Here is a 23,999-nt window from a genome sequence, read left to right as displayed (position 1 = left end):
GCACGCCTCTCCCCACGCACGCCACCGTGTCACGAAAGGCCTGTTTACACAGCTCCTTATCGACACAGCATGCCCGGATGCCAGGAAAAAGACTACAAGACATACTAAAAGGCAAATGACCCACTTTAAGAGACACACCAAGCCTCAGACACAGGCTCAGACACGGCAGGAGTGTTGGAATCATCCGACTGGGAATTTAATGACTATGCTTAATATGCTTCGGGCTCTAACGGATAAAGTGGACAGCACGCAAGAAGAGATGGGCAATGTGAGCAGAGATGAAAATTCTTAGAAAAAAAAAGCAAAAATAACTGCTCAAGATCAAAAACAATGCAACAGAAATGAAGGATGCCTTTGATGGGCTTATTAGGAGACAGGAAACAACTGAGCCTCAGGCCTCTGAGCTTGAGGAAATGACAAGGGGAGCCCCCAAAGCTGAACAGCAGAGAGAACACGGCCAAGAAACTGGAACAAAACACTGTAGGACAACTACGGAAGCTGTAACAGACAGAACGGCGGTGCCAGGAGAAGAATGAGAGCCGGGACCAGAAGAACTATTCAAAGCACAATGATGGAGAATCTCCCCAAATTAATCTCTACCACCAACCACACGGCCAGGACTGTGGGCACACCAAGCAAGACAAAAGAAAAAAGTACACCTGGGCGTGTCATTTTCAAACCACAGAAACTCAAAAGTTAAAGTCCTGGAAGAAGCTGCCGGGGAAAAACACCTTGCCAGCACGGCTATTTTAGACATCCTGCTGCCGCACACCTCCCGGGGACATAACTTTCGTGTGCGCTGAAAACACATTTTCACGTGACTCCCTTTACTGCAATATTGGCTTTGTTGTGGTGCTCGGGAACTGAACTCGCAGTATCTCTGAGGTCTGCTTGTACCTCAGAAACGCACATCTACATAAAGAAAGGAAAGCCCTGACTGCCGGTCACTGTGTCGGTGCTTCGCCACCGCGGAGCAGTGTGGCCACGGACAGGATTTTTACCAGTTGCATTTACAGTGTTGTCTCACCAGGCCATTGGAATTCAGAGCCTTCTCTGCTTATGACAGTGCCATTTGCAACAAGGAAACAGGTCCGTGTGAGCCAGAGAAAGTGTGACCTCCCTGCCCGGGAAAAGGCAGTGCTGGCGTTGGCCCTATTTCCCGAGCTGGTGACATCACGGATGACCATTTCAAAAAGCGCAAGGCACATGGCTTCAGCCAAGAAGATGCCTGGGATATAGCTGCAATTTCAGCTTTTCATGCCATGTCCAACCACCTTGCTGATTTTGTCAATCTTGTTCCCAACAAAGAATTCTATTTGATGGGCAGAACCAGTCATGTCAAAGACACGGGGAGGGAACCTGCTTCTCCCAAAGTATAAAACCTGAGCAGAAAGGCCAGTGTCTACATTTCCAGCACCTTGCACTACTATGATTATTTGCGGCTGGCACATTGCTTTGTAAGACATCAGTCAGGAAGTAATTTTTCAAATCGTTTCGTCAGTGGATGGGAAAGACAGTTAATAAACGTGTAGCCTGCCTTCTTGATGAGATAGAGCCTAAGGAACATGTGACACCTGGACCTGGGGGAACCTCTGCCAATTGTTTTGTTGTGATCTGAAAGGAGCACTGGGGCAAAGGACATCAAAGGATGCTTTAGGCAGTTCTGATGAACTGTTATCTGTGGATTCCAGCAACGGAACTTGAACATCTTTGAGCTTTTACAAATAGTTTTATTTTAAAAATGTTGTAAATCAACTGTAATTTAAAATTTTTAAATAAAAAATTTAAAAAGTTATATGAAATTACATAGAAATTGGTCTATACAGGCAGTAGTTTGAAATCAACTCCTTGTTAACGTGATGGATTGTAAAGGCCCTCAAAGGCCGTGGGTAAATAGCAGTAGGCACGAAGTTGTTCTATCTTTAGTGCCACCTCCATTAACCTCCAGCAAGTTCTGCTTTTTCGCTGAGAGGCTGTAAAATCAGGATCATCTCAAGAGAATATTAGTCCTTATGTGGTTTATTCTTATTTTAGGTTTTAGTAAAAATTGTTTGGAACAAGAGAGGACTCATATTTTAAGGAGCAAAAAAAGGGAGTTCCTGTTGTGGCTCAGTGGTTAACGAATCCAACTAGGAACCATGAGGTTGGGGGTTCGATCCCTGGCCTCGCTCCGTGGGTTAAGGATCCGGTGTTACTGTGAGCTGTGGTGTAGGTCGCATACGTGGCTCAGATCCTGCTGTGGCTTTGGCTGTGGTATAGGCTGGCGGCTACAGCTTCAATTAGACCCCTAGCCTGGGAGCCTCCATATGCCTTGAGAGCAGCCTTAGAAAAGGCAAAAAGACCAAAAAAAAACCAACACCAAACCCTGACTTACTAAATGGCCTGCTCATCGTGTTGTAACCCCACTGCCTGAAGCTTGCGGCTACCTTAACTTTTCAAGAATCATTTTCATTCTCTAACTGACAGAGGTATATGCAAACCTACAAAATGTTTTTGTTCCATTTGGCTTCTTAAGAGTCTCTAAATCGCCAGTAAACAGTTTGGGGGCTATAGTGAGTTAATTTCGAATTGTCTCAACTGTGAAATCTGATTATCTTGATACAGAAAAAGAAAGAAAAAGCCCTGAAAAAGAAATAAATGAAGATGAAATTAAAACTTTTATTTTTCCTATTCTTAGTTACTCTAATAATTTGTTCAAAGTAATAGCAACACGGCATGTGGCCATGTGTGATTATGTATGACATCCAGGCTTACGTACAATAAGACGAATGAAAATGATGATGCAAGGGGCAAGAGGGAGAAATCACAGTTACTCTGTCATCATAAAGTACCCGTACTTCCCAGGAAGCGCCACGGTGCCAGATGAGAACAGACCTGAAACAGCGATAAACATGTACTGGAAACTGTAGGGCCACCATCTTAAAAAAGCAATAAAGAACAAGTATAACCGATATACTAAGAAAGGAAAGAAAATGGAGTCATTTTATAAAATGGTCAATTAAAACCTCAAAAGGCAGAACACCTAAATATATGCAGACAATATCAAGAGAGTTGAAGGGAGAAATAGATAGCAATATAAAAACTGCCAGGGGCTCCAACACCCCATTTCCAACCATTTTCAACAGAAAATCCTAAGAAAATCATAAGGTAACACTGGACTTAAACTACATTAGACCTGAAAGACTGACAGACCTACAGACAACACCCAGGCAGCAGCAGCAGAGAACACGTTTCTCAAGCACGGGGAACATCCTTCAGAATGGATCATACATTAGGCCACAAACCATCTTGATAAATTTAAGAGGACTGGAGTTCCCGTCGTGGTGCAGTGGTTAACGAATCCGACGAGGAACCATGAGGTTGCGGGTTTGGTCCCTGCCCTTGCTCAGTGGGTTAACGATCCAGCGTTGCCGTGAGCTGTGGTGTAGGTTGCAGACGCGGCTTGGATCCCGCGTTGCTGTGGCTCTGGCGTAGGCCGGTGGCTACAGCTCCGATTCAACCCCTAGCCTGGGAACCTCCATATGCCTCGGGAGCGGCCCAAGAAATAGCAAAAAAAAAAAGACAAAAATTTAAGAGGACTGAAATCCCTGAAAGCACCTCTTCTCACCTCAGTGGTATGAAACTATTAGTCAATTATGAGAAGAAAAGTAAAAAACCACAAATACATGGAGATTAAACAACGTGCTCCTGAACAACCAATGGGTCAAAGAAGAATCAAAAAATATCTTGAGAAACAAAAATGGAAACACAGCACAGCAAAACTTAGAGAATGCAGCAAAGGCAGTGCTGAGAGAAGCTGTACAGCAATAACGCCTATGTTAAGAAAAAACAAAGATTTTAAATGAACAATCTAACTTTGCACCTCAAGGAACCAGAAGAACAAACTAGCCCAAAGTTAGCAAAAGAAATGAAATAAAAGATCAGAGTGAAAATAAATGAGTTAGAGACTAACAAGACAATAGAAAAGATTAATGAAACTAAGAGCTAGGTTTTTTTAGAAGATAAGCAGACAAATCTTTAGCTAGACATCTCAAGAAAAAAAGAAGACTGAAATACATAAAATTATAAATGAAAGAGGAGACATTATAACTGATATCACACAAATACAGATGATCGTTAAGAGACACTACGGATAATTATATGCCATCCAAATCAGATAACCTAGAAGAAATGGACAAATTCCTAGAAACATACAGCCCACCAAGAATAAATCATGAAGAACCAGGAAATCGGAACAGACCAATTACTAGTAGAAGACTGAATCAGTAACCAAAAATCTCCCAACAGGAGTTCTCTTGTGACACAGCGAGTTAAGGATCCAGCGTTGTCACTGCAGCAGCTGCTGGAACACAAGTTCGGTCCCTGGCCTGGGAACTCCCACATACTGTGGGCACAGCCAAAAAAAAAGAGAGAGAAAAGAAAACCTCCCACAAACAAAAGTGTAGGACCAAACTCCTTCACTGACAAATTCCACCAAAAATTTAAAGAAGAATTAATACCATACCTTTTCAAACTCTTCCCAAAACAGAAGAGAACTCTTCCAAACATATTTCTCATTCTAAGAGGCCAGCATTACCCTGATACCTAAGCCAGACAAGGACACGACAAGAAAATTATTGGCCAACATCCCTAATGAAAATAGTTGGAAAACCTTCAATAAAATATTAGCAAACAAAATCAAAAATACATTAAAAGGATCCGTGTTCCCGTAGTGGCCCAGCAGGTCAAGAACTCGACAAAGTGTCCAGGAAGAAGAAGGTTCGATCCCTGGCCTCACTCAGGGGGTTAAGAATATGGCATTGCCACAACCTGCGGCATAAGTCGCCGATGCTCCTCAGATCTGGTGTTGCTGTGGCTGTGGCGTAGACCTCAGCTACAGCTCTGATTCGACCCCTAGCATAGGAACTTTCATATGCCACAGGTGCAGCCATAAAAAATAAAATTAAATAAATAAATAAAGGGTCATACACCATAATCAAGTGGGATTTATACCTGGGACGAAAAGATGGTTCAGCTTAGCAAATCAGTACATGTAACACGCCACATTAGCAAAATCAAGAATAAATATGATATGATCATCTCAATATATGCAAAAAAAGCATTTGATAAAATTCAACTACCTTCCACTATAAAACCTCTCAAAAAACTGGGTATAGGTGGAACATACAACAACATAATAAAGCCCATATATGATAAGCCCAGAGCTAACACCATACTCGACGGCGAAAAGCTGAAAGTTTTTCCTCCAAGATCGGGAACAAGAAAAGGATGCCTGCCCTCTCACCACTTTTACTCAACGTAGTACTAGAGAATAGCACTGGCAGAGTTATTTGGCAAGAAAAAGAAAGAAGAGGCATCCAAATTGGATAGCAAGAAGTAATCATGTCTCCATTTGAAGATGACATGAATGTTGTACACAGAAAACCCTAAAGACTCCACCGAAAAACCGTGAGAACTAACGAACAAGTTCAGTAAAGTTGCAGGATACAAAATCAATCTACAAAAATCAGTTGCATTTCTATGCACCAACAAAAAATGATCAGAAAGAGAAGTTAATGATCCCATTTATAATTACATCCAAAAGAATAAAACCTACAAATAAATTCAACCAAGGAGGAAAAGATCCGTACACTGAAAACTCTAAGACATTAATGAAAGAGAAGACGACACACATGGTAAGATATTTACGGATCGGAAGAATTCATATTGTTTACATGGCCGTACCACCCAAAGCAAACTACAGACACATGCAATCCCATCAAAATTCCAGTGGCATTTTTCACAGAAAAAACAATCCAAAATTTGTATAGAACCAAAAAAGACCCCAAATAGCCAAAGCAATCTTGATAAAGAACAGAGCTAGAGGCATCATACTTTCTGATTCCAAACCATAGTAATCAAAACAGTATAGAACTGGCATAAAAACAGACACACAGATCAAAGGAACAGAACCAGAGAGCCCAGAAACTACCCCATGCATATGAGGTCAATGAATTTTCAACAAAGAAGCCAAGAATACACAATGGGGAAAGAATAATCTCTCCAAAACGGTGTTGGGGAAACCTGACAGCCACTTGCATAATTATGCAACTGGACCCTCACACCACACACAAAAACCAACTCAAATTGGGTTTCGGACTTGTACACAAGACCAAAAAACATCAAACTCCAAGAAGAAACCACAGGGGCAAGCTCCTTGAGACACTGCCAATGGTTTTATGGATTCGGCCCTAAAAGCAAAGGCAACAAAAGCAAAAAGAAACAAAGGGACGACATAAAACTAAAAGCTTCTGCATAGCAAAGGAAACCAACGAAAAGGTCACTACAGGAAGGGAGAAGCTATCCGTCAACCATCTCATAAGGGCTTACCATCCAAAATACACAAGGAACTCATCCAACTCAACAGCAAAAATGACGACAACCGTATTTACATTGAGCAAAAGCCCTGAGGAGACAGGTTTCCAAAGAAGACATACGAATGGCCAACAGGTACACCCAAAAGTGCTGCACGTGGCTAATCATCAGGGAGATGCAACTCAAAACCACAGTGAGACGTCACCTCACACCAAAAGACAAGTGGTGACAAAAGCTGGCGAGGATGGGGAGAAAAGGGATCTTCGGACGCCGTAGTGGGAATGTAAACTGTGCCACTGTGATCCTCAAAAAATTAAAAACAGGGAGTTCCCACTGTGGCTTAACAGCAACGAACCCGACTAGCATCCATGAGGACGTGGGTTCGATCCCTGGCCTTGCTCGGTGGGTTAAGGATCCGGTGTTGCCATGAGCTGTGGTGTAGGTTGCAGATGTGGCTTGGATCCTGTGTTGCTGTGGCTGTGGTGTAGGCCGGCAGCTGTAGCTCCGATTCGACCCCTAGCCTGGGAACCTCCATATGCCATGGGTGTGGCCCTAAAAAGACACATGAATAAATAAATAAATAAAATTTTAAAATTAAAAAAGCTGAACTCTTAGAAGCAGTAGAGGTGGCCAGGGGCCAGCACAGGGGGCCAGGGACATGGCGAAGGCTGCAAAGGGGCACAGCCGTTCAGGCACGAGGTCTACTGTGCCACGTGCGACCACGGTCGATAACGGCGTAACGGAAATTTGCTAAGAAAATAGAACTTAGGTGTTCTCACTTTAAAGAAAAAAGGTCAAATGTGAAGTCATAGGCACACCAACCAACTCAAGGGCCAATTCAGTGACAATGTATACAGATAGCAAATCATCACTTTGCACACTTAAGTATCTTATAGTTTTGCCAACTATACCGCAATAAAAGTGAAAATAGATGTGAAAGAAATGAGCTTCAAGAGAACTTAAAAACAGAATTTTTTAAATTTGGAAATGATCTACGAAGTGAAAACTCCACCAATTTATGAAAATATGATCTTAAGTTTACATTTAGCAACGTGTATTCACGTCAGGCTCTGCACCAACGTATGTCTGAGCACTGAATTAATTTACTCTTAATTCACGCTGAGTAATTCCCTACCTGTAGTTGCTTCACACACACACACACACAGAGAAACAAAAAAAGCTGACCTGCCAGCCCATCCTTCTGTCCCCCTGGCCCTTTCCTCAGTGGCCCTGCTCAGCCAGGCTGTCCCTAGGGGCCTCTCCTGTGTCCCCAAGGCCCCTCCCCCAGGGGTCCCCGTGCTGTCCTCCTCCTGCCCTGCGGGCCTTGCCCCAGCCTGCAGTTCTGGGGCCCCCACTCCAGGACCTCCACTCCACTGCTTCCAAGTCACCTGACTCACACAGAGTCCAGGGACACAGAGCATCTGAGTGCAGTCTCCCCGCTGGACACATGTGGTCCAGCACCTGCCCATGGCACTGGGCTCTGGGGACATAGGGTAAGGATACTGAACCCGAGCTACTGCCCCCTCCTCCTCTCCGCTCCCTCCCCCTCCTCCCCTGTCCCCACATGCTCCCTAGACCCCTCCCCTCCCCACACTGGACAAGTGGACAGTCTCTGCTGTGTCCCCACTGCCCCCCCGTGCTCAGCAACATCAGCTGGATGTGCACTGGTGTTCCAGGGCCAAAGGTCGATGCCCACCTTACGGGCGGAAGGGTTCGCTAGGCCCTTTTTTCCTATGTGTCATCTTAGGAAGCCATAGGTGCTATTAACAGCCAAATTATATTCTGGATGTTGATTCTATTGACACTCGATCTCCAAACAAAGGGCTAAAAGCTCAGTGTCATTTGCTGTCATTTTCCTCAGTCTCCGCAATCGCTAAGAAGCTGTAACATCCTCATTATTCATATAAGCCACTCACCTGCTCTTTAAACGGATTTCTTGCTGGAAGCACTGGTGGTGGTCCCCTTGCCTTCACCCAGATGTCATTTTTCTGGCTCTTACAGACTAAACTGCAGACTGAGATGTTTCACTGTACCATCCTAGGCCCCAAGATGCTGAGCCAGAAAGGGGGCTGGGCCGAGGGTTCAAAGAGAGGTGGACCTGCAGGCCCTCCTCCACCCACCCACCCTCGCCTTGGAGCACAGAAACAGCGTGCAGGGCGAGTGGGCAGAGCCAGAAAACTCTCCACTCCCAGCCATGTGAGATGGGGGAGGATGGCAGAGAGCCTGGGCCTCTGGCTGGGTCACAGATACTCAAACTAGGGAGCTGCAGGAGGGCGGGAGGCCAGGCTGGGACAAGAAAGGAAGACTCTGGGGCATTAAGAAAACAGCCTCACACACAGAGCACTGGATATTCATTCGCAGGCTCCCAAGAGAACAGAGTTTATGTAAATCCCCCGCCATAACGTCACATTAACTTTGACTTAGAGTTCTCATAAAAGCACTTTTTTTCCAATCAGTTAAAAATTTAAGACACTGAACCAATGTTCACACAGGAATCCATTATATATCGTGGGAGGAAAAAAGTCCAAATTAATCATGATTCATGAAGATGCCAGACCCCAAACCAGCCTCCCCGCAGTCCCCGCTGCCCCCGACCACCCGCACTCGCCCCGCTGCCCCGCTGCCCCCGACCACCCGCACTCGCCCCGCTGCCCCGCTGCCCCCGACCACCCGCACTCGCCCCGCTGCCCCGCTGCCCCCGACCACCCGCACTCGCCCCGCTGCCTCCGCTGCCCTCGACCATCCGCACTCGCCCCGCTGCCTCCGCTGCCCTCGACCATCCGCACTCGCCCCGCTGCCCCGCTGCCCTCGACCATCCGCACTCGCCCCCGCTGCCCCGCTGCCCCGCTGCCCCCGACCACCCGCACTCGCCCCGCTGCCCCCGCTGCCCCCGACCACCCGCACTCGCCCCGCTGCTCCGCTGCCCCCGACCACCCGCACTCGCTCCGCTGCCCCGCTGCCCCCGACCACCCGCACTCGCCCCGCTGCCCCGCTGCCCCCGACCACCCGCACTCGCCCCGCTGCCCCCGCTGCCCCCGACCACCCGCACTCGCCCCGCTGCCCCGCTGCCCCCGACCACCCGCACTCGCTCCGCTGCCCCGCTGCCCTCGACCATCCCCATCCGCACTCGCCCCGCTGCCCCGCTGCCCCGCTGCCCCCGACCACCCGCACTCGCCCCGCTGCCCCGACCACCCGCACTCGCCCCGCTGCTCCTTACCAGCAGGCAGGTCCCCATCCACTCAGACACAAGCACGTCCACCTTCTCCGGCAGCACCACGTCCTCCACCTTCTGCTGGAACACAGTGATGATGTCGGCAAAGCCATTCTGCACGACCAGCTGCCCCGTGTGCTGGGCCATCTCACTGGCCTCCACTGCGTACACCTGCAGGACAGAAGCCCCATCGGTGCATGGCCCAGCCCGCACTGCGGCCGCCATCTACCTTCCCCAAGCCCGGGTCACCTCGGCTGAGTCAGTTCCCGCCTCAGGGAGAACGATGGCGACAGAGGAAAGCAGTGGGCTACCCTGTGCTGCCCCCACCAGACAGAGCCCTGGGCAGGAGCTGCCTCCAATTCTAACTCCACCTTCGGCCTAAAACACAGACCTGGGGCTGCAGGTGGACAGAAGCCTCTGCACGCCCATGGGCCGCCTCCTCCAGGGGCCCCCTGGGTAAAGCCCAGGGGCCTGGCTCCCATACACACAGCAACACAATCCGTAACCAACACAGGAGAGTCTTGGCGCTCGACTGAGAAGCTGGACCTTTAGACTACATGCAGCCAATTACAAATCCAGGTTCTCAGAAGGTCCTCAATTCCAGCAGGATATGGATTCAGGTGGTCACTGCACTGCAGTCCCACCTGTAAGCTGGGAACTTCATCCACCGGTGTCAGGGGCCATCCAGAGGCTGCCCCTCTGCACGGCCCAGACGGACGTGTCCCAAAGGCCACTGGAGGCCCAGCACGAGCCACGGAGAGTGGTCCGCCCTGTCCCTGCCAGCTGGTCACTGCCTAGACAGCATCTACAGAAGCGACCCAGCCCAGACACACGGATGCACGTGTTTCCCGACATAAGTGAAATAAACCGTTCACAGAAACACCCCACCAGATGCAGCTGCTGGGATGTTCTCTTCCGTCCGACTCCACTCTGAGCCGTCTGGCAGGCTCAGCCTAAAAGGACATGCTACCCATTTCCCCGCGTGGTACCGGCACACGGCCGACGCTTCACCGAGACCCAGCTCGAGAGCCGCCAAAGGGCCGCGGCCTGGAACTCACGGCTCTGGGCTGAGCGTAGTGTGCACAGAAGAGGCTGATGATCCCGGTTCCACAGCCAACATCCAGAATCACTTTGTCTCGCAGGGAGTCTTTATTCTGCAGGATGACACTGTGGTACTTCGTTGTTCGAGGCTGGTCTGCCAGCATCTCCAAGTGGAGTTTCTAGGGTTCAGACACAGGAAGGAAGGGCAACTGCCTGTACTTGGAGCCATGCTGAGCTCTGGCTTGAGATGGAGGATCAGAGCCTGACCTAAGCCCTCGACCCACCACCCCGCACCTAAAAACATGAGCAACAAAGAGTTTAAAAAGTCAAAGGGTCACAATACGCCGAAAGAGACAAGTAAGAGCAGACAGTGAGGGGACGAACTCAGGGGTTGCACCTCCCCGAGCCAGGTGAGCAGAGAAGCAGAGGCGGCACGGATGTCACGATCCGTTCCCACCCGGAAAGGGAGTCACTGCCACATTCCCGACCAGACACCACCAGGCCAAGACCCACCGAGAGAGCAGATGAGCCTGGGAGAGGCTAGCGGCGTCACACAGGCCGACCCATGACCCTCTCAGGCAGAGCCCAGGAGGCCTCACACATAAGCCCCTCCTTGTTTGCTGGAGGGAGGCGGCAACCCCGCCAGGCCCCGGGGCTGAGCGTAGGGACACCAGCTGTGTCAGGGGAGAAACACCAAAATCTAAGGACTCGCCCCATGGATATCGGGCCAACCTGGGCAGGCAGAGAGAGCTCCTCCAGCAGTTCCTGAAACCACTGAGGGCGGCCAGGGCCTCACTGCCAGCAAGGCTGTGCCCACAGCACCCAGCCCCTCACCCCGATCCACAGAAGACCCAGCCACAGAGAGCACCGCATGGAGAGAGACGGGCGCCAGGCCCCCCAGACGGTGTCAGCACCAAGAAGAGGTCTGCACGGGCCTCACAGAGAGGGACAAAGGGAGGCCACGGGAGTGGACCAAGTCGAGACCCAGCTATCCCGCCTGCAGGGTCCGCCCTGACAGGGGGTCAGAAGCAGGATGCGCAGGCGCCGGGGAAGAGGCCAGAGTGGCTGCAGACGCTTCAGAGCAAAGAGTGTTCCAAGGTCACAGTGACACAGGATTCATTTCAGAACAAGGACAAAATTCTAAATGTGTTTGCACTAAGAACAGAGCTTCAAAATACACAAAGCAAAAAGCAATAGACAAACTCACAATTAAAGTAAGAGACTCCAACACCATTCTCTCAGTAACTGACATAGGCAGAAAATCAGAAAAGCCATAGAAGAGAACAAGCCTATCAGCCAATTTAATCCAACTGACATTAAAAGAACACTCCACCCAACAATTTATAATAATACACACAGTATCTAGGAACAGATTTGACTAGAAAAGCACCTAACTTTGAATGACCAACACCTTAAAACCCTGAGACACAACACAAGACTTCGGAGATGAGAAGAGTCTGTGTGTTATCACAAAGACGTCACTTCCCCGTAATAATGCACACTTCCCATGCGACATATCAAAATGCCAACCGAGTGGGGGGAGCACAACAAAATGATAATAAAATTAGTTTCGAAAAAACAGACAAATGAAAATGCTAAAAACAACAGAAGAACTATTGGACACTGATTGCACCAAGAATCAGCTCTATTTCAATTTCTTCATGAATCTTCTGTGAGTGGCTTTGCTTGACCTCAGCTATTAGCTTGATTGAAAATCAAACTGATAATTTCAATGTTTATCTGACACTAGTTTTTAAATTAAAGGCTTAGTAAAAATTTTAATTAAAAAAAAATAGAACTTCTAGAGGCCTAGCTGGTCCAGTTGCTAAAAGACTACAATAATGAAAAGTACCTGGAGCAGGAGAACTAAGCAGATCAGTGAAACAGAACAGAGATGCCCAAAACAGACCCTAGAAATGTGTCATATGATAAATGTGCATTTCACATTTCGCTGGAAAGGAAGATTATCCAAAAGCAGGACAGCTGGATAATGTGGGGAAATTAAGTTGAAATGCTACCTATTCTTTACAAAAAGTAAATTCTAGATTGATTTAAATATTTCATTGCTGGAGTTCCCATCACGCCTCAGTGGAAACAAATCTGACGAGCATCCATGAGGATGCAGGTTCCATCCCTGGCCTCGTTCAGTGGGTTAAGGATCTGGTGTTGCCGTGAGCTGTGGCGTAGGTCGCAGATGCACCTCAGATCTGACATTGCTGTGGCTGTGGTGCAGGCTGGCAGCTACAGCTCCGATTTGACCCCTAGCCTGGGAACCTCCATATGCTGAGAGTGCAGCCCTAAAAAGCAAAAAAAAAAAAAAAAAAAGACACACACACACAAACACACAAAAATAAATATTTCATTGCTAAAATCTTGATGACAAAAGTTCTGAAAGAAAGCATGGATATTTATAATCTCAGAGTGAAGAAGGTCTTGAAAATAGAACAAAAACCCAGACGCTCCAAAGAAAAGGCAGACACATTAGACCATAAAAAGATAACGTGCACCACAGGGGGAAAAGAGCAGCAAATGGTAAGTGTGGTACATCTAATAAATACAAGGAAAATGGCCTAACATATAAATTGACAGAAATCAGAAGAAAAATGGGCAAATTATATGAAAGTTTACCAGAAAAAATAAGAAAGGCAAAGGGCCAATAAGATATGAAAAAGATCAATCTCACTTTAAAAAAAAAGGAAATCAAAATCTAATACATATTTCATCTTTAAGATTGGCGATCTTTCTTCTCTGTGACACTTTGAGATGCTGAAGAACACATTTCCACGCTGTTGGAAGGTGGACAATCAGCACTTCTCTCTGGGGCGCAGCCTGGCAGGACCCACCCACCCAATTACAAAACATGTGCACGCGCACAGGCAAACGCACGCCGCACCCACGCACATACACACACGTCCTCTGAATTTACCCGGCGGGAGCGCTAGCAAAGGGTTAAGCAGGACTTCTGCAGGAGGACATCCACTGCGGCGCCGCTTGTCAGGACAAAAAGCCACTGAACAAGCAAATACAGTCCTTTTTAAAATCGACACAATACACCTTCAAAATGATACACCACATGAGTAAGAGCAAGGTGGAACTATGCTTTTTCTATAAATTTAAAAGGATAAAACGGGCGTAGCTTAGATTTGGAAGAAGCATGAACACAGTTACTGAAAGAAATCTCAGGAGCCAAGCAAGGAGACGGGCCTTGGAGTCTCCCTGTGTCTTTTCAAGCAGATGGAAACGCCGAACCATGTTAACGCATCGGTAGTTTTTCATTTTCTTTAACCTTTTTAATTGTGAAATATGACACATCTACAAAAAAGTACACGAAAAAGTACCTATAGAGTTTCCCTAACACAGTTACACGGCAAACACGCTGCGCCACACCCGGAGCCTGCCAGCCCCAGACCTGCCCACCCCGCCTGGCCTGTGCCACCGCCCAAGTTTCAGGGCAGCCAGCACTGCTCTTGGGAGCTCACCACTTACATACACTCTCATGAACAAGGCCTCTCCTCGCCTGGCAGTTTTATGTAATGGAGTCAAACGTAAGGTGTTCTTTGACGACTTCTACTCAACACTGCATTTGCCACATTCGTCATGCAAATATCTGTTTTATCTATTTTAGAATATAAACTGAGTTGTCTGGACCACAAGAATTTGGGTCTCGATTCATACTGAAAAAACAAATAAGCTAGTTATTTACAGATATTATTGTTGATTTACATAACTTTTCTGTATTTTTAAGTGAAATTTATTACTTTTTTCTAAAAACTGAGAAAAGGTCCTAGTTCCATTGCTCAGACAGTATCTCTAACTAGGGCCCAGCACAGTCCAGCCCAGAACCTGCTTCTGTATGGCCTACAAGCTAACAATGGCTTTTACATTTTTTAATGTTTTCAATCAAAGAAGAATATAGTACATGAAAACCACATATGAAATTCCAATTCTAGCATCTCAAAGTTTTATTGGAACACAGCCCCTCTCACTGATGCTTTTTTTTTTTTTTACTGCTGCTTGGGCATTTGGATTGCAGAGCTGAGCAGCTAAGTGAAGAAAACGTTGGGCGCTCTAAAGGAACAGAAGCCCAGAAAATATTTTTAAAGTTAGATCCTAAAATCCAAAAATAACACGAAAAACAGTCATCGAATTATAAGAAAAGTGAGCCAAAGAAGGAGATCTTAAAACTAGAGAGAGCCCAGCTCCACTGGGACAGTTTTGGGGGCGGTGGTGCAGGAGGTGGTGGAGCAAGAGTCTGGGGGCAGGGGGCGGGAGTGTGGGCCGGGCCGGGGCGGAGTAGGCTCTGGGGGGGGGAAGGTGGCAGGGCAGAGGGGGCGGGCTGGAAGAGGGGGTTGGGGGGATGGCGGCGGGGCGGGGGATGGCGGTGGCTGCGGGTGGCGGGTGGCAGGTGGCGGGGTGGGGGGACGGCGCGGAGAGGCAGGGGGATGCCAGGGGAGTAGTACCAGCGTTCCATAGCTGCCGAAGTACTCCTCATCCTGCCAGGAGTCCTCCGGGTCCCAGTCCTCCAGGTGCTTCCCCAGGTGGTTGGCTGGGATGTACCCGCAGCAGCCGGCGCGCTCGCCCCACCACCAGTCCGCAGTCGTTTGTCTCAGAATGAGAATTTTTTCTCCTCTCAAAAAGCTGAGCTATAAAAATAGAGAAATGAAAATTAAAGAAAAACTGCAGTTGGTGTTTCAGGTATGGCTCAGTGATAAATTCCCCATCACCAGGGCCCAAATCACAGCAATTTCAAAAAGGAGTCAATGTGTAATTACATCAACTGACAATTTATGAAAATGATACCAGGAAAGAGATTTTGTGGAATATCTACATGAAACAAAAGCACACCCTAATTGATGTTTTTTAAAAGAAAGATTAAACATTTTTAAGCAGCTTAAATTTTTTAGAACAGAATTTTTTTTCTGACTGCACCTGCAGCATATGGAAGTTCCCAGGCCAGGGTTCAAACCAGCGCCTCCAGAGCAACCTGAGCAGTTGCAGCTGGATTCTTGAGCAGCTGCAGCTGGATTCTTAACCAACTGCACCATCGCAGGAACTCCTTAGAGAAGAATTTCTAACAGCCCTGTAACTTAGCAAGGTAGCTGATACAGTTACTAGAGGCTTAGCTAAGAAATTCCTGCTACAAATTAAAGAAAGCTACATTCAAACATATTTTTATTTTACATCCAACTTTTCATTAACTGGCATAGGTTCTAAATAAAGGTTTCCAAGCAGAAACTGAAGCAGGGACTTCTCCCTGTTCCTTAGCCAGGGATCCTGCACATCAGGCCTGGGATCTGAATCTGGGAGGCACCGACCTCCTGGGCTCTAAAGAACCTGAATACTTCTTTATTTAAATCTGCTATAACTTCTGCAAATTGTGTATCTAATTCTGTCCCTGAAATGCTGAATCCATAAAGCATAAGCCCACGTGGTTACCTGCGTCTCGTCGGTGGCAGAATAGTCTGCGATGGCCACGAACTCCTCGGGGTGCACACCCCCCTGGAGGTGCTCCTCCTCACCATGGGCGTGGGCGGCGGGGTCCTCTCCCTCCTGTTCAGGGGCAAGGTGAAAGGGGCAGTGACTGCGGGGACCCTCTCCCCCCTCTCCCTCCCCGTCAAGCCACCTCGCTCTCTCTTTTGGCTGCAGGTAACTGGCATGGTTTCAAATCAAGATTCACGTGGCCAAGTTTTCATCGTGGCTGAGGGGGTCACCTTCAGCAGCAGAATCGAGGGACTGCCCCCCTCCTGTCACCCTGCCTTTACGTCTCTGGCACGAAACGATGTACGTCCTCAAGAGAGTATCAGAGAAACACACGAGAAAGGCACTTGGCGTGTCTATTTAGTGAGGGACCCGGGTCACCAGCCATGCTTCTGAAAGTGATGACCGGCCCAGGAGAACCAGACCTGTCTCCGGACAGCAGCCCTGGGGCCCGTCAGAGCTGAGGGCAGAGCCGGGCGCTGGGACAGCACTGCTGCTGGGGAGCCGGAGCAGGCACCCTAGGGGCTGCGTGACTCCACCTGACATCAGGATGGCTGGGGACACCCCGGAGGTGGCACATTTAAACAAACTGTCCTAAACATAAACACCATTCCTGTTCATTTCAGAAAATATGTGAAAGTGGAGTTCCCGTCGTGGCACAGCGGAAACATATCCAACTAGGAACTATGAGGTTCGATCCCTGGCCTCGGTCAGTGGGTTAAGGATCCCGCGTGGCTGTGGCTGTGGTGTAGGCAGGTGGCTAGAGCTCCGATTAGACCCCTGGCCTGGGAACCTCCATATGCCATGGGTGAGGCCCTAAAAAGACAAAAAAAAAAAAAAAAAGAAAGAAAGAAAGAAAGAAAAGAGAGGAAGAAAAGAAAAGAAAATACGTGAAAGCACAAGAGTCCACAGAGGAAAATGAAAAGTAACTGTAACCCTGCTCATCAGTCAGGGATAACGTTGCAACAGAGTAACACCTATAGCGCCTCAGGCTGCTTCTTCAGGGTACCTCCTTTTGCGGTGTTTACTGGTCCATACCATTCTGCCTTATGACATATTTTCCATTTATTAAATTCTGAACATTTTTCCCAAACGATTAAATAGACTTCTACACACATTTTCAGTAACTCACAGTATTCAATTCTATGAATTATTGTACCTTATCACATCTTGTAGTTTGGGATAAACTGTTTTCAGTTTTTACTACTATAAACTATGTTGAGATGAAATGTAATATGAATCGGCCTATCCCTGACAATTTTCCAAGGATAACTTCCTGAGTGAAATTGAGGGAGCTGGGTCCATGGCTTTTGCTATCACCATCCGGTGTCTCCCTGGGGGGAGGGGGCAGCCCCCCACTCCTGCCCACGAGGAAGGCACCTGGAGCCACAATGGACGCTCATCTGCAGCCTCCGCCCATCTGATGGGGAGGGTCAGCTCTTCGTTACTTCCATTTGCCTTTCGTTGGCGATTCCTGAGGTCAATCATGCTTTTAAGCATATGCTGGTCACTTTTTTATTCTAGTCACTGCCTGTTTTGTATCCTTGGCACTTTTTCCTATCACAGTAACACGACAGACTTCAGCGCGCCCTCATCCCTGCTCCACCCGCATCGTCACCAGCTCCCCGCCCTCCCTGACTCTCAGGGTCACCTGGTGAAGTGTCGAGAGCATGGAGAGGCGCAGGAGTCCCCACTCCTCTCCATGCTGGTGTGTGTGTGTGTCTCTCTCTCACGACACACACACACTCTGTTTATTTTTTCTTCTGAAACAGTTTTTTGTAAAAGATATCACAGACACTTTTTTTTTATTTTGCTTTTTTCACTCACACAATATCTTGTGAAAACCTCCCCACCTGCAGAACCCTGACTTGAAATGGTCCGTGGCCATACAGCACAGCGGGAATGCTGCCTGACTCTTCATCCTCACTGACAGACTTTCCCCTTCGCGTCCAGTTTCTTACCCCCATAAACATGTGTCCGCTTTATCCTTACGTAAGGATATTTATCTCTATGGGACACTGACAGGGCTGGAACCAGAACCAGTTTTCATTCAAATGTGCATCAGGTTCTTTCCATAGACGGCGCAGCACCTCACACTTCATCGGCAGTGCCAGAGTGACCATCTTAATTCCCACCAGGGTGATGGGCAAAGGCTCCAGAAAAGGTAAGTACGTGGGGAAACACTATGACTCGTACTTGATTAAAAAGACTTTTGACTGAAAAGTACAGAGAAACAATAATGATTTATTGTGGCGTTTATAACATATACAGAAGTAAAACATGTTCAACAATAGCACAAAAAAGGGTGGTAAATGGAACTAATTTTGAGGATTCTTACATTGTGAAGTGGTCAAGAAAAAAAGACTGAAATAGGTTAAGGATGCGTATCACATTTCCGTGGGTAACCACTAGAATAATACAAAAAGGTACAACTAAAAAGCAGTAGAGGAGATAACATGGAATTATGGAAAGTATTCTATTAATCTGAAAGAAGGCAAGACTGGAGAAAGGTACGAAGAAGAAGTGTGACCAACAGAAAGCAAACAGCAAGATTTTAGATTCATTATGTTAAATATTAACGGACTGAATTGAATACTCTAATTAAAGGGCAAAAATTATCTGACAGGAACATAACAGACACAACTACAGGCTCTTTACAAGAGAAACACTTTAACTATAAGGCGTTAGACTGGCTGAAAATACAGGTATAATGTGTCTGTGTACCAGGCAAACACTAAGAAAGCTGGCGCAGCTCCATTAACGCAAGACAAAGCAGGTGCAAGGCAAGAGGTATTAAGAGGTAAAAAAAAAGAGACTTAATAAAAAGAAGAGGGTCAAGTAATATAGACAACCAAAAAACTACTCTAAACTTATGCACCAAACATCAGAGATTCAAAATGTATGAAGCAAAAAGTGACATCTCCAAAAGGAAATAAGCAAAAAAGAACAAAAAAAACAAAAACAAAAACAGACAAACCTACAATCACAGTGAGATTTTAAAGCTCTTCTCTCAGTAATCAAAAGAACAAATGGACGAAACATCAAACCATATATAGAGATCTGAGCAATACTAACAGCCCATGTAACCATAACAACTTTGAACACTACACCCAACGACTGCAGAACACTTAGTCTCTGCAAGTGCATGTGGAACACCCATCAGACAGCTCTCATGCCTCGACAATAAAGCAGGCTTGAATGAATTTCCAAAGACAGACATGTATTTTCTAACCAAACATAATCAAACAAAAGTTAACAAAAATATAAAATTTCAAAATGTTTAGAAATTAAGCAACACACTTCTGAATAGCCCAGAAAGTTTCTAATTTGCATTGTGATATATGAGAAAGTATTTTAACTGAAAAATAACGAAAATACAGTGTATTTAAATGTGTGAGATGCAGCTAAAGCAGTGATTAAAGGAAAAGTTAGAAATTATAAAGACATAAATTAGAAAAGAAAGGTTTAAAATCGGTGATCCAAGCTTCCATCTCAAAATGCTATGAAAAGAGAAAACTAAACCCGATTAGCATAGAATAAAGGAAATTAAAGCAGAAATCGAGGAAACAGAAAACAGATGAACAAAGAGAAAGTTAACAAAGGTTTTTCTGAAAACGTAAAATTGCTAAAATCCTAAAAAGACGAAACACAAATTGTGACTGTCCCGTATCTCTTCTGTAATGGAGAATGAATGCTACTACCGGGATGAACACAAATATTACTGAAATATTTTCCTGACTCATAAGAGGTCAGGAAAACTAAAATAACAAGGTACCATTTTAACCCACAGAATGACCAAAATTTCAAAGTCTGATGCTCTCAAGTGTTAGCAAGCACTCTGGATTCCTGGCAGACCTGTGAACAGTAAAGCCAGCTGGCAGAACAACTCATCATGTAATAAAACTGAAAATACAGTCTTTTCCACCTTGCAATGCCCATCCTGGAGCACATGTGCACAAAGAGACACAGTGAAGGATGTTCACTGCAGCTCTGTTTGAAGTAGAGAAAAACTGGAAATAATGTAAGCATCTGACAAAAAGGAAGGGAGGTAAAATGCAGCAAACATCTAATGTATAACAGTGAGACTAACCAGACCTACATACCCATCTGGAACACCCCACAGGAACCACGTTTCAGAAGTAAACCAGCTCTGCACACACATTAAGAACAAATCTCTTAAAACTAACACTGGCGGAAAAGGCAGGCTGCAGAGTATAGAAGTAAATATGACAAACTTGTTACCAAGTTTCCACTTCTATGTAAAATGTATTGGATGTTTGCAATATTACACTGTAAACTTTCCAATATTTTTTTAATTTCTCAAAAGAAAAGACATGCATGAAATTAAAACATTTAATAATTAATTTTAAGAAACAGATGAGGGAGTTCCCGTCGTGGCGCAGTGGTTAACGAATCCGACGAGGAACCATGAGGTTTCGGGTTCGGACCCTGCCCTTGCTCAGTGGGTTAACGATCCGGCGTTGCCGTGAGCTGTGGTGTAGGTTGCAGACGCGGCTCGCGGCTCGGATCCCGCGTTGCTGTGGCTCTGGCGTGGGCCGGTGGCTACAGCTCCGATTCAGCCCCTAGCCTGGGAACCCCCATATGCCGCGGGAGCGGCCCAAGAAATAGCAATAACAACAACAACAAAAAAAGACAAAAGACAAAAGACAAAAAAAAAAAAAAAAAAGAAAAAAAAAGAAACAGATGAATGAGATGACCCAACTATAAATAAAATTTCTATATATAAAAATCCAAATGGGAGTTCCCATCGTGGGAACGAATCCGACCAGGAACCATGAGATGGCAGGTTCAATCCCTGGCCTCGCTCAGTGGGTTAAGGATCCAGCATTGCTGTGAGCTATGGTGTAGGTCGCAGACGTGGCTTAGATCTGGCACTGCTGTGGCTCTGGCGTAGGCCAGCAGCTACAGCTCCAATTAGACCTCTAGCCTGGGAACCTCCATATGCTGTGGGTGCAGTCCTAAAAAAGACAAAAGACAGGGGGGGGAAAAGAAAACCTTAATGAATTTAGAACAACAAGTAGAATGAAAAGGGAAGAAATGTTAAAATTGATATCACAGACATGAAAATGTTTCTTTAAAACGTTATTTATTGGGAGTTCTCATCGCGGGACAGCAGAAACCAATCTGACTAGGAACCATGAGGTGGCGGGTTCGATCCCTGGCCTTGCTCAGTGGGTTAAGGATCCGGAGTTGCTGTGCCTGTGGAATAGGCCAGCAGCTATAGCTCCAATCAGATCCCTAGCCTGGGAACCTCCATATGCTGTGGGTGTGGCCCTAAAAAGACAAAAAAAAATTATTTATTAGAGTATTCTGGTTTTTAATTTTACATAATCAACATTCCTTGAAATTTAAGGTGATTTTGAATGAAATTATATATGTGTCCCAGGTGGAAAAGTAGTATATATACAGAAGTCTTTTCTAATGTGTCCATCCTGTCTTTAACATGTTATGTCTGGAATGTTTTTAAACAACTGAAGAAAAAAAAAATGTGGGGAGTTCCCTTCATGGATCAGTGGTTAACAAACCCAACTAGGATCCATGAGGATAAGGGTTCAATCCCTGGCCTCGATCAGTGGGTTTAAGATCTGGCATTGCCATGAACTGTGGTGTAGGTTGCAGATGCAGCTTGGATCCAGCGTTGCTGTGTAGGCCTGCAGCTATAGCTCTGGTTCAACCCCTAACCTAGGAACTTCCATATGCCACAGTTGCAGCCCTTAAAAAAAAAAAAAAAGAAAAATGCATTCTTCACAAGCTCAAATACCAAAATGGAACCCTAGATTCCCAGGATGCCCAATGCCCAATTCAGAATGTCATCTGTGACTCTTAGAAACAGTGCATTTCCTCCACTTAGGCATCCACTAATTAGTGGCCACCTTCCAAGGTTCAAGGAAAGTGTCATTACTCTGGGCTGAGCTCCACTCTCTGTAATGGTCCCGGGGTTTTAAACACAAGTTCTCACATAGCAGAACTGAGATTACCTGCAACTCACTGCTGGAGCAGTCACCTGGTGTTGCCATAGTTCCTTTGAGATCTGCACATAGTTGCTGCTTTAGTGTTTCATTTTCCCCTCCATTCCTATTTTAAAAAGAGAGAGAGACTGAAAATACTTGTCACGCTGCATAATAATTCAGTACACAAAACTTCTACGGTCCATGAAAAAGATCCTCTACAAACGAAATAAATGTAAAGAATGAACAGAAGTGAAATTTACAAACACAATTATTTATAAAACCAATTGAAAGCATTTAAAATTTATGAACTCCAAACAGTGTATATTCTCAACACTAGCCTGCAAGGTGTTAATTGTACTCATTGGCCAAAGCTTGTTAGTTTCTGTTTCATCACTGGCTTGATTTAAAACAATAACCTGATGTCAAGTCTTTCCTTGGAACGCTGACAGCTTTAACTCCAATTAAAATTTCCTACCTGGGGCTTTAAAGTGCTTCCACTAACCCTAACCAAGGTCTACGTCCCCCACAGCCCTTTATTCTCATTCCCAATCTTATTTTTCCAATGACAGTATAACCCAGACTATGCTTAGATGGATGTGTTTTCAATCATACAGCAATTCAGTAAAATGCGCCCTTCACTTCAATCAAAACCTTATACTTCTTTTTTGTGATGCCTTTGAATAAAAATACTAATATACTGCACTTCAATTGGAAAACAATGCACTGGGGCGGGGCGGGGTGGGCGTGTTGAGGACCGGACGGGGCAGGAGGCCGTCTGGGCTGGAGTTGGGATCAGGGGTCAGGATGAGGTAGGGCAGGGCCAGGGCGGTGGGCCGGGATGGGTAGTCGGAGCCTGGGGCCAACCTGAAGTGGGGGCCGATGAAGAAGGCAGGCCAGGATTGGACAGAGCCAGGATGGGGCGGAGCCTGAGGCCAGCTTGAGGCGAGGACCGGGGACAGTAACAGGCAGGGTCAGGGTGGGGCGGGGCCAGGATGATGGGGCGGGGCCCAGATGGGGCGTGGGGGCGGTCGGTTGAGGGGCGGGGCAAGAAAGGGGTGGGGGAGAGGGCCAAGGATCCAGAGGGCCAACCGGGAGGAAGAGGAAAGAGAAATAGAGGACGGGAGGATTAAGGGACAGGCGGGGGCGCGATGCAGGTACAGAGAAAAAAGAATGTGATGTGCGCTCTGAGCGGGTGAGCGGCCCGGGTGTCAAGGGCAGAGGGTAAGTGGGCGTGACGCTGGGGCGTGGCTCGCGGCTGGGGGCGGGGCACTGGGGGGCGTGTCCGGTGGGCGTGGTCCGTATGGGGCGTGGCCCGTGCGCCGAGCTAGCGGGCAGCAGCCGGCACAGAAGCAGGAAGGCGCGCAGAGGTGTCGAAAAGGGGCGGCGGTCTCAGTGCGCCCGCTGACGCACACGCCGGAGGAGGACCCCCTCATCTGGCCTGTCTTCCTTCACGCGCGGTGCAGTCGCCCGAGCTGCCCAGGAGAAACCTACCTCAGCTGTGTCTCTCCGCTGAGGTCTGCGTCCACACTACCGGCACGGAGGGCAGCCAGCTCCCACCAAGAGCAACAGCCGCCGCCTTCGGCCTGCGCAGGCGCATTGTGCGCAGGCTGTCCGCGTAGAAGGCCCCGCCCTAGAGCCGGCTCCACACGCATGCGCCAGCGTACACGCCCCTCGGTCGGGGCCGGGAAGCCAAGGCCCTCGAGCGCGCAGGCGCGGCGCGCCCTGCCCAACCGGGAGTCGGACGTGGAGGGCCGAGCGCCCACGCAGGCGCCTTTCGCAGGTCCTGGGGTCGCCCCCGCTCGCAAGGGTCCGCGTCCGGAGGACGGGAGCGGGGGGCATGGGGACGGGAAGCCGTTCTGGTCTGGGGGGTCAGAAACCCTCCCTGAGTAACAGAAGTGGCTGATTTCTGGGGCGGGACCACCTTTCTGGCGCTTTTTTTGTAA

At 47.2% G+C, this 23,999-nt stretch overlaps 1 protein-coding gene across 1 annotated transcript in view; it reads right to left on the bottom strand.

The window, feature by feature from the left end:
* PRMT2 (protein arginine methyltransferase 2) overlaps positions 1-23,658 on the bottom strand; it is a 29,835-nt gene extending 6,177 nt beyond the window's left edge. Inside the window, exons 1-6 of the mRNA XM_021082496.2 lie at positions 23,548-23,658; positions 22,084-22,180; positions 16,043-16,156; positions 15,067-15,249; positions 10,624-10,785; positions 9,572-9,736 (exon numbers count right to left, since the gene is read on the bottom strand). Coding sequence (XP_020938155.2) covers positions 9,572-9,736; positions 10,624-10,785; positions 15,067-15,249; positions 16,043-16,156; positions 22,084-22,122 — 663 coding nt within the window. The 5' untranslated portion in view covers positions 22,123-22,180; positions 23,548-23,658. The remainder of the gene's footprint in view (positions 1-9,571; positions 9,737-10,623; positions 10,786-15,066; positions 15,250-16,042; positions 16,157-22,083; positions 22,181-23,547) is intronic.
* Positions 23,659-23,999: the final 341 nt, after the last annotated feature.

The sequence above is a fragment of the Sus scrofa genome, chromosome 13, assembly GCF_054392235.1.
Source record: "Sus scrofa isolate SSC_HxYL_T2T_F1_AM1 chromosome 13, Sscrofa_HxYL_maternal_Yorkshire_Landrace_v2.0, whole genome shotgun sequence".
Taxonomy (NCBI): domain Eukaryota; kingdom Metazoa; phylum Chordata; class Mammalia; order Artiodactyla; family Suidae; genus Sus; species Sus scrofa.
The sequence above is the reverse complement of the archived record's forward strand: the minus strand, read 5'-3'. Positions and strand labels throughout refer to the sequence as shown.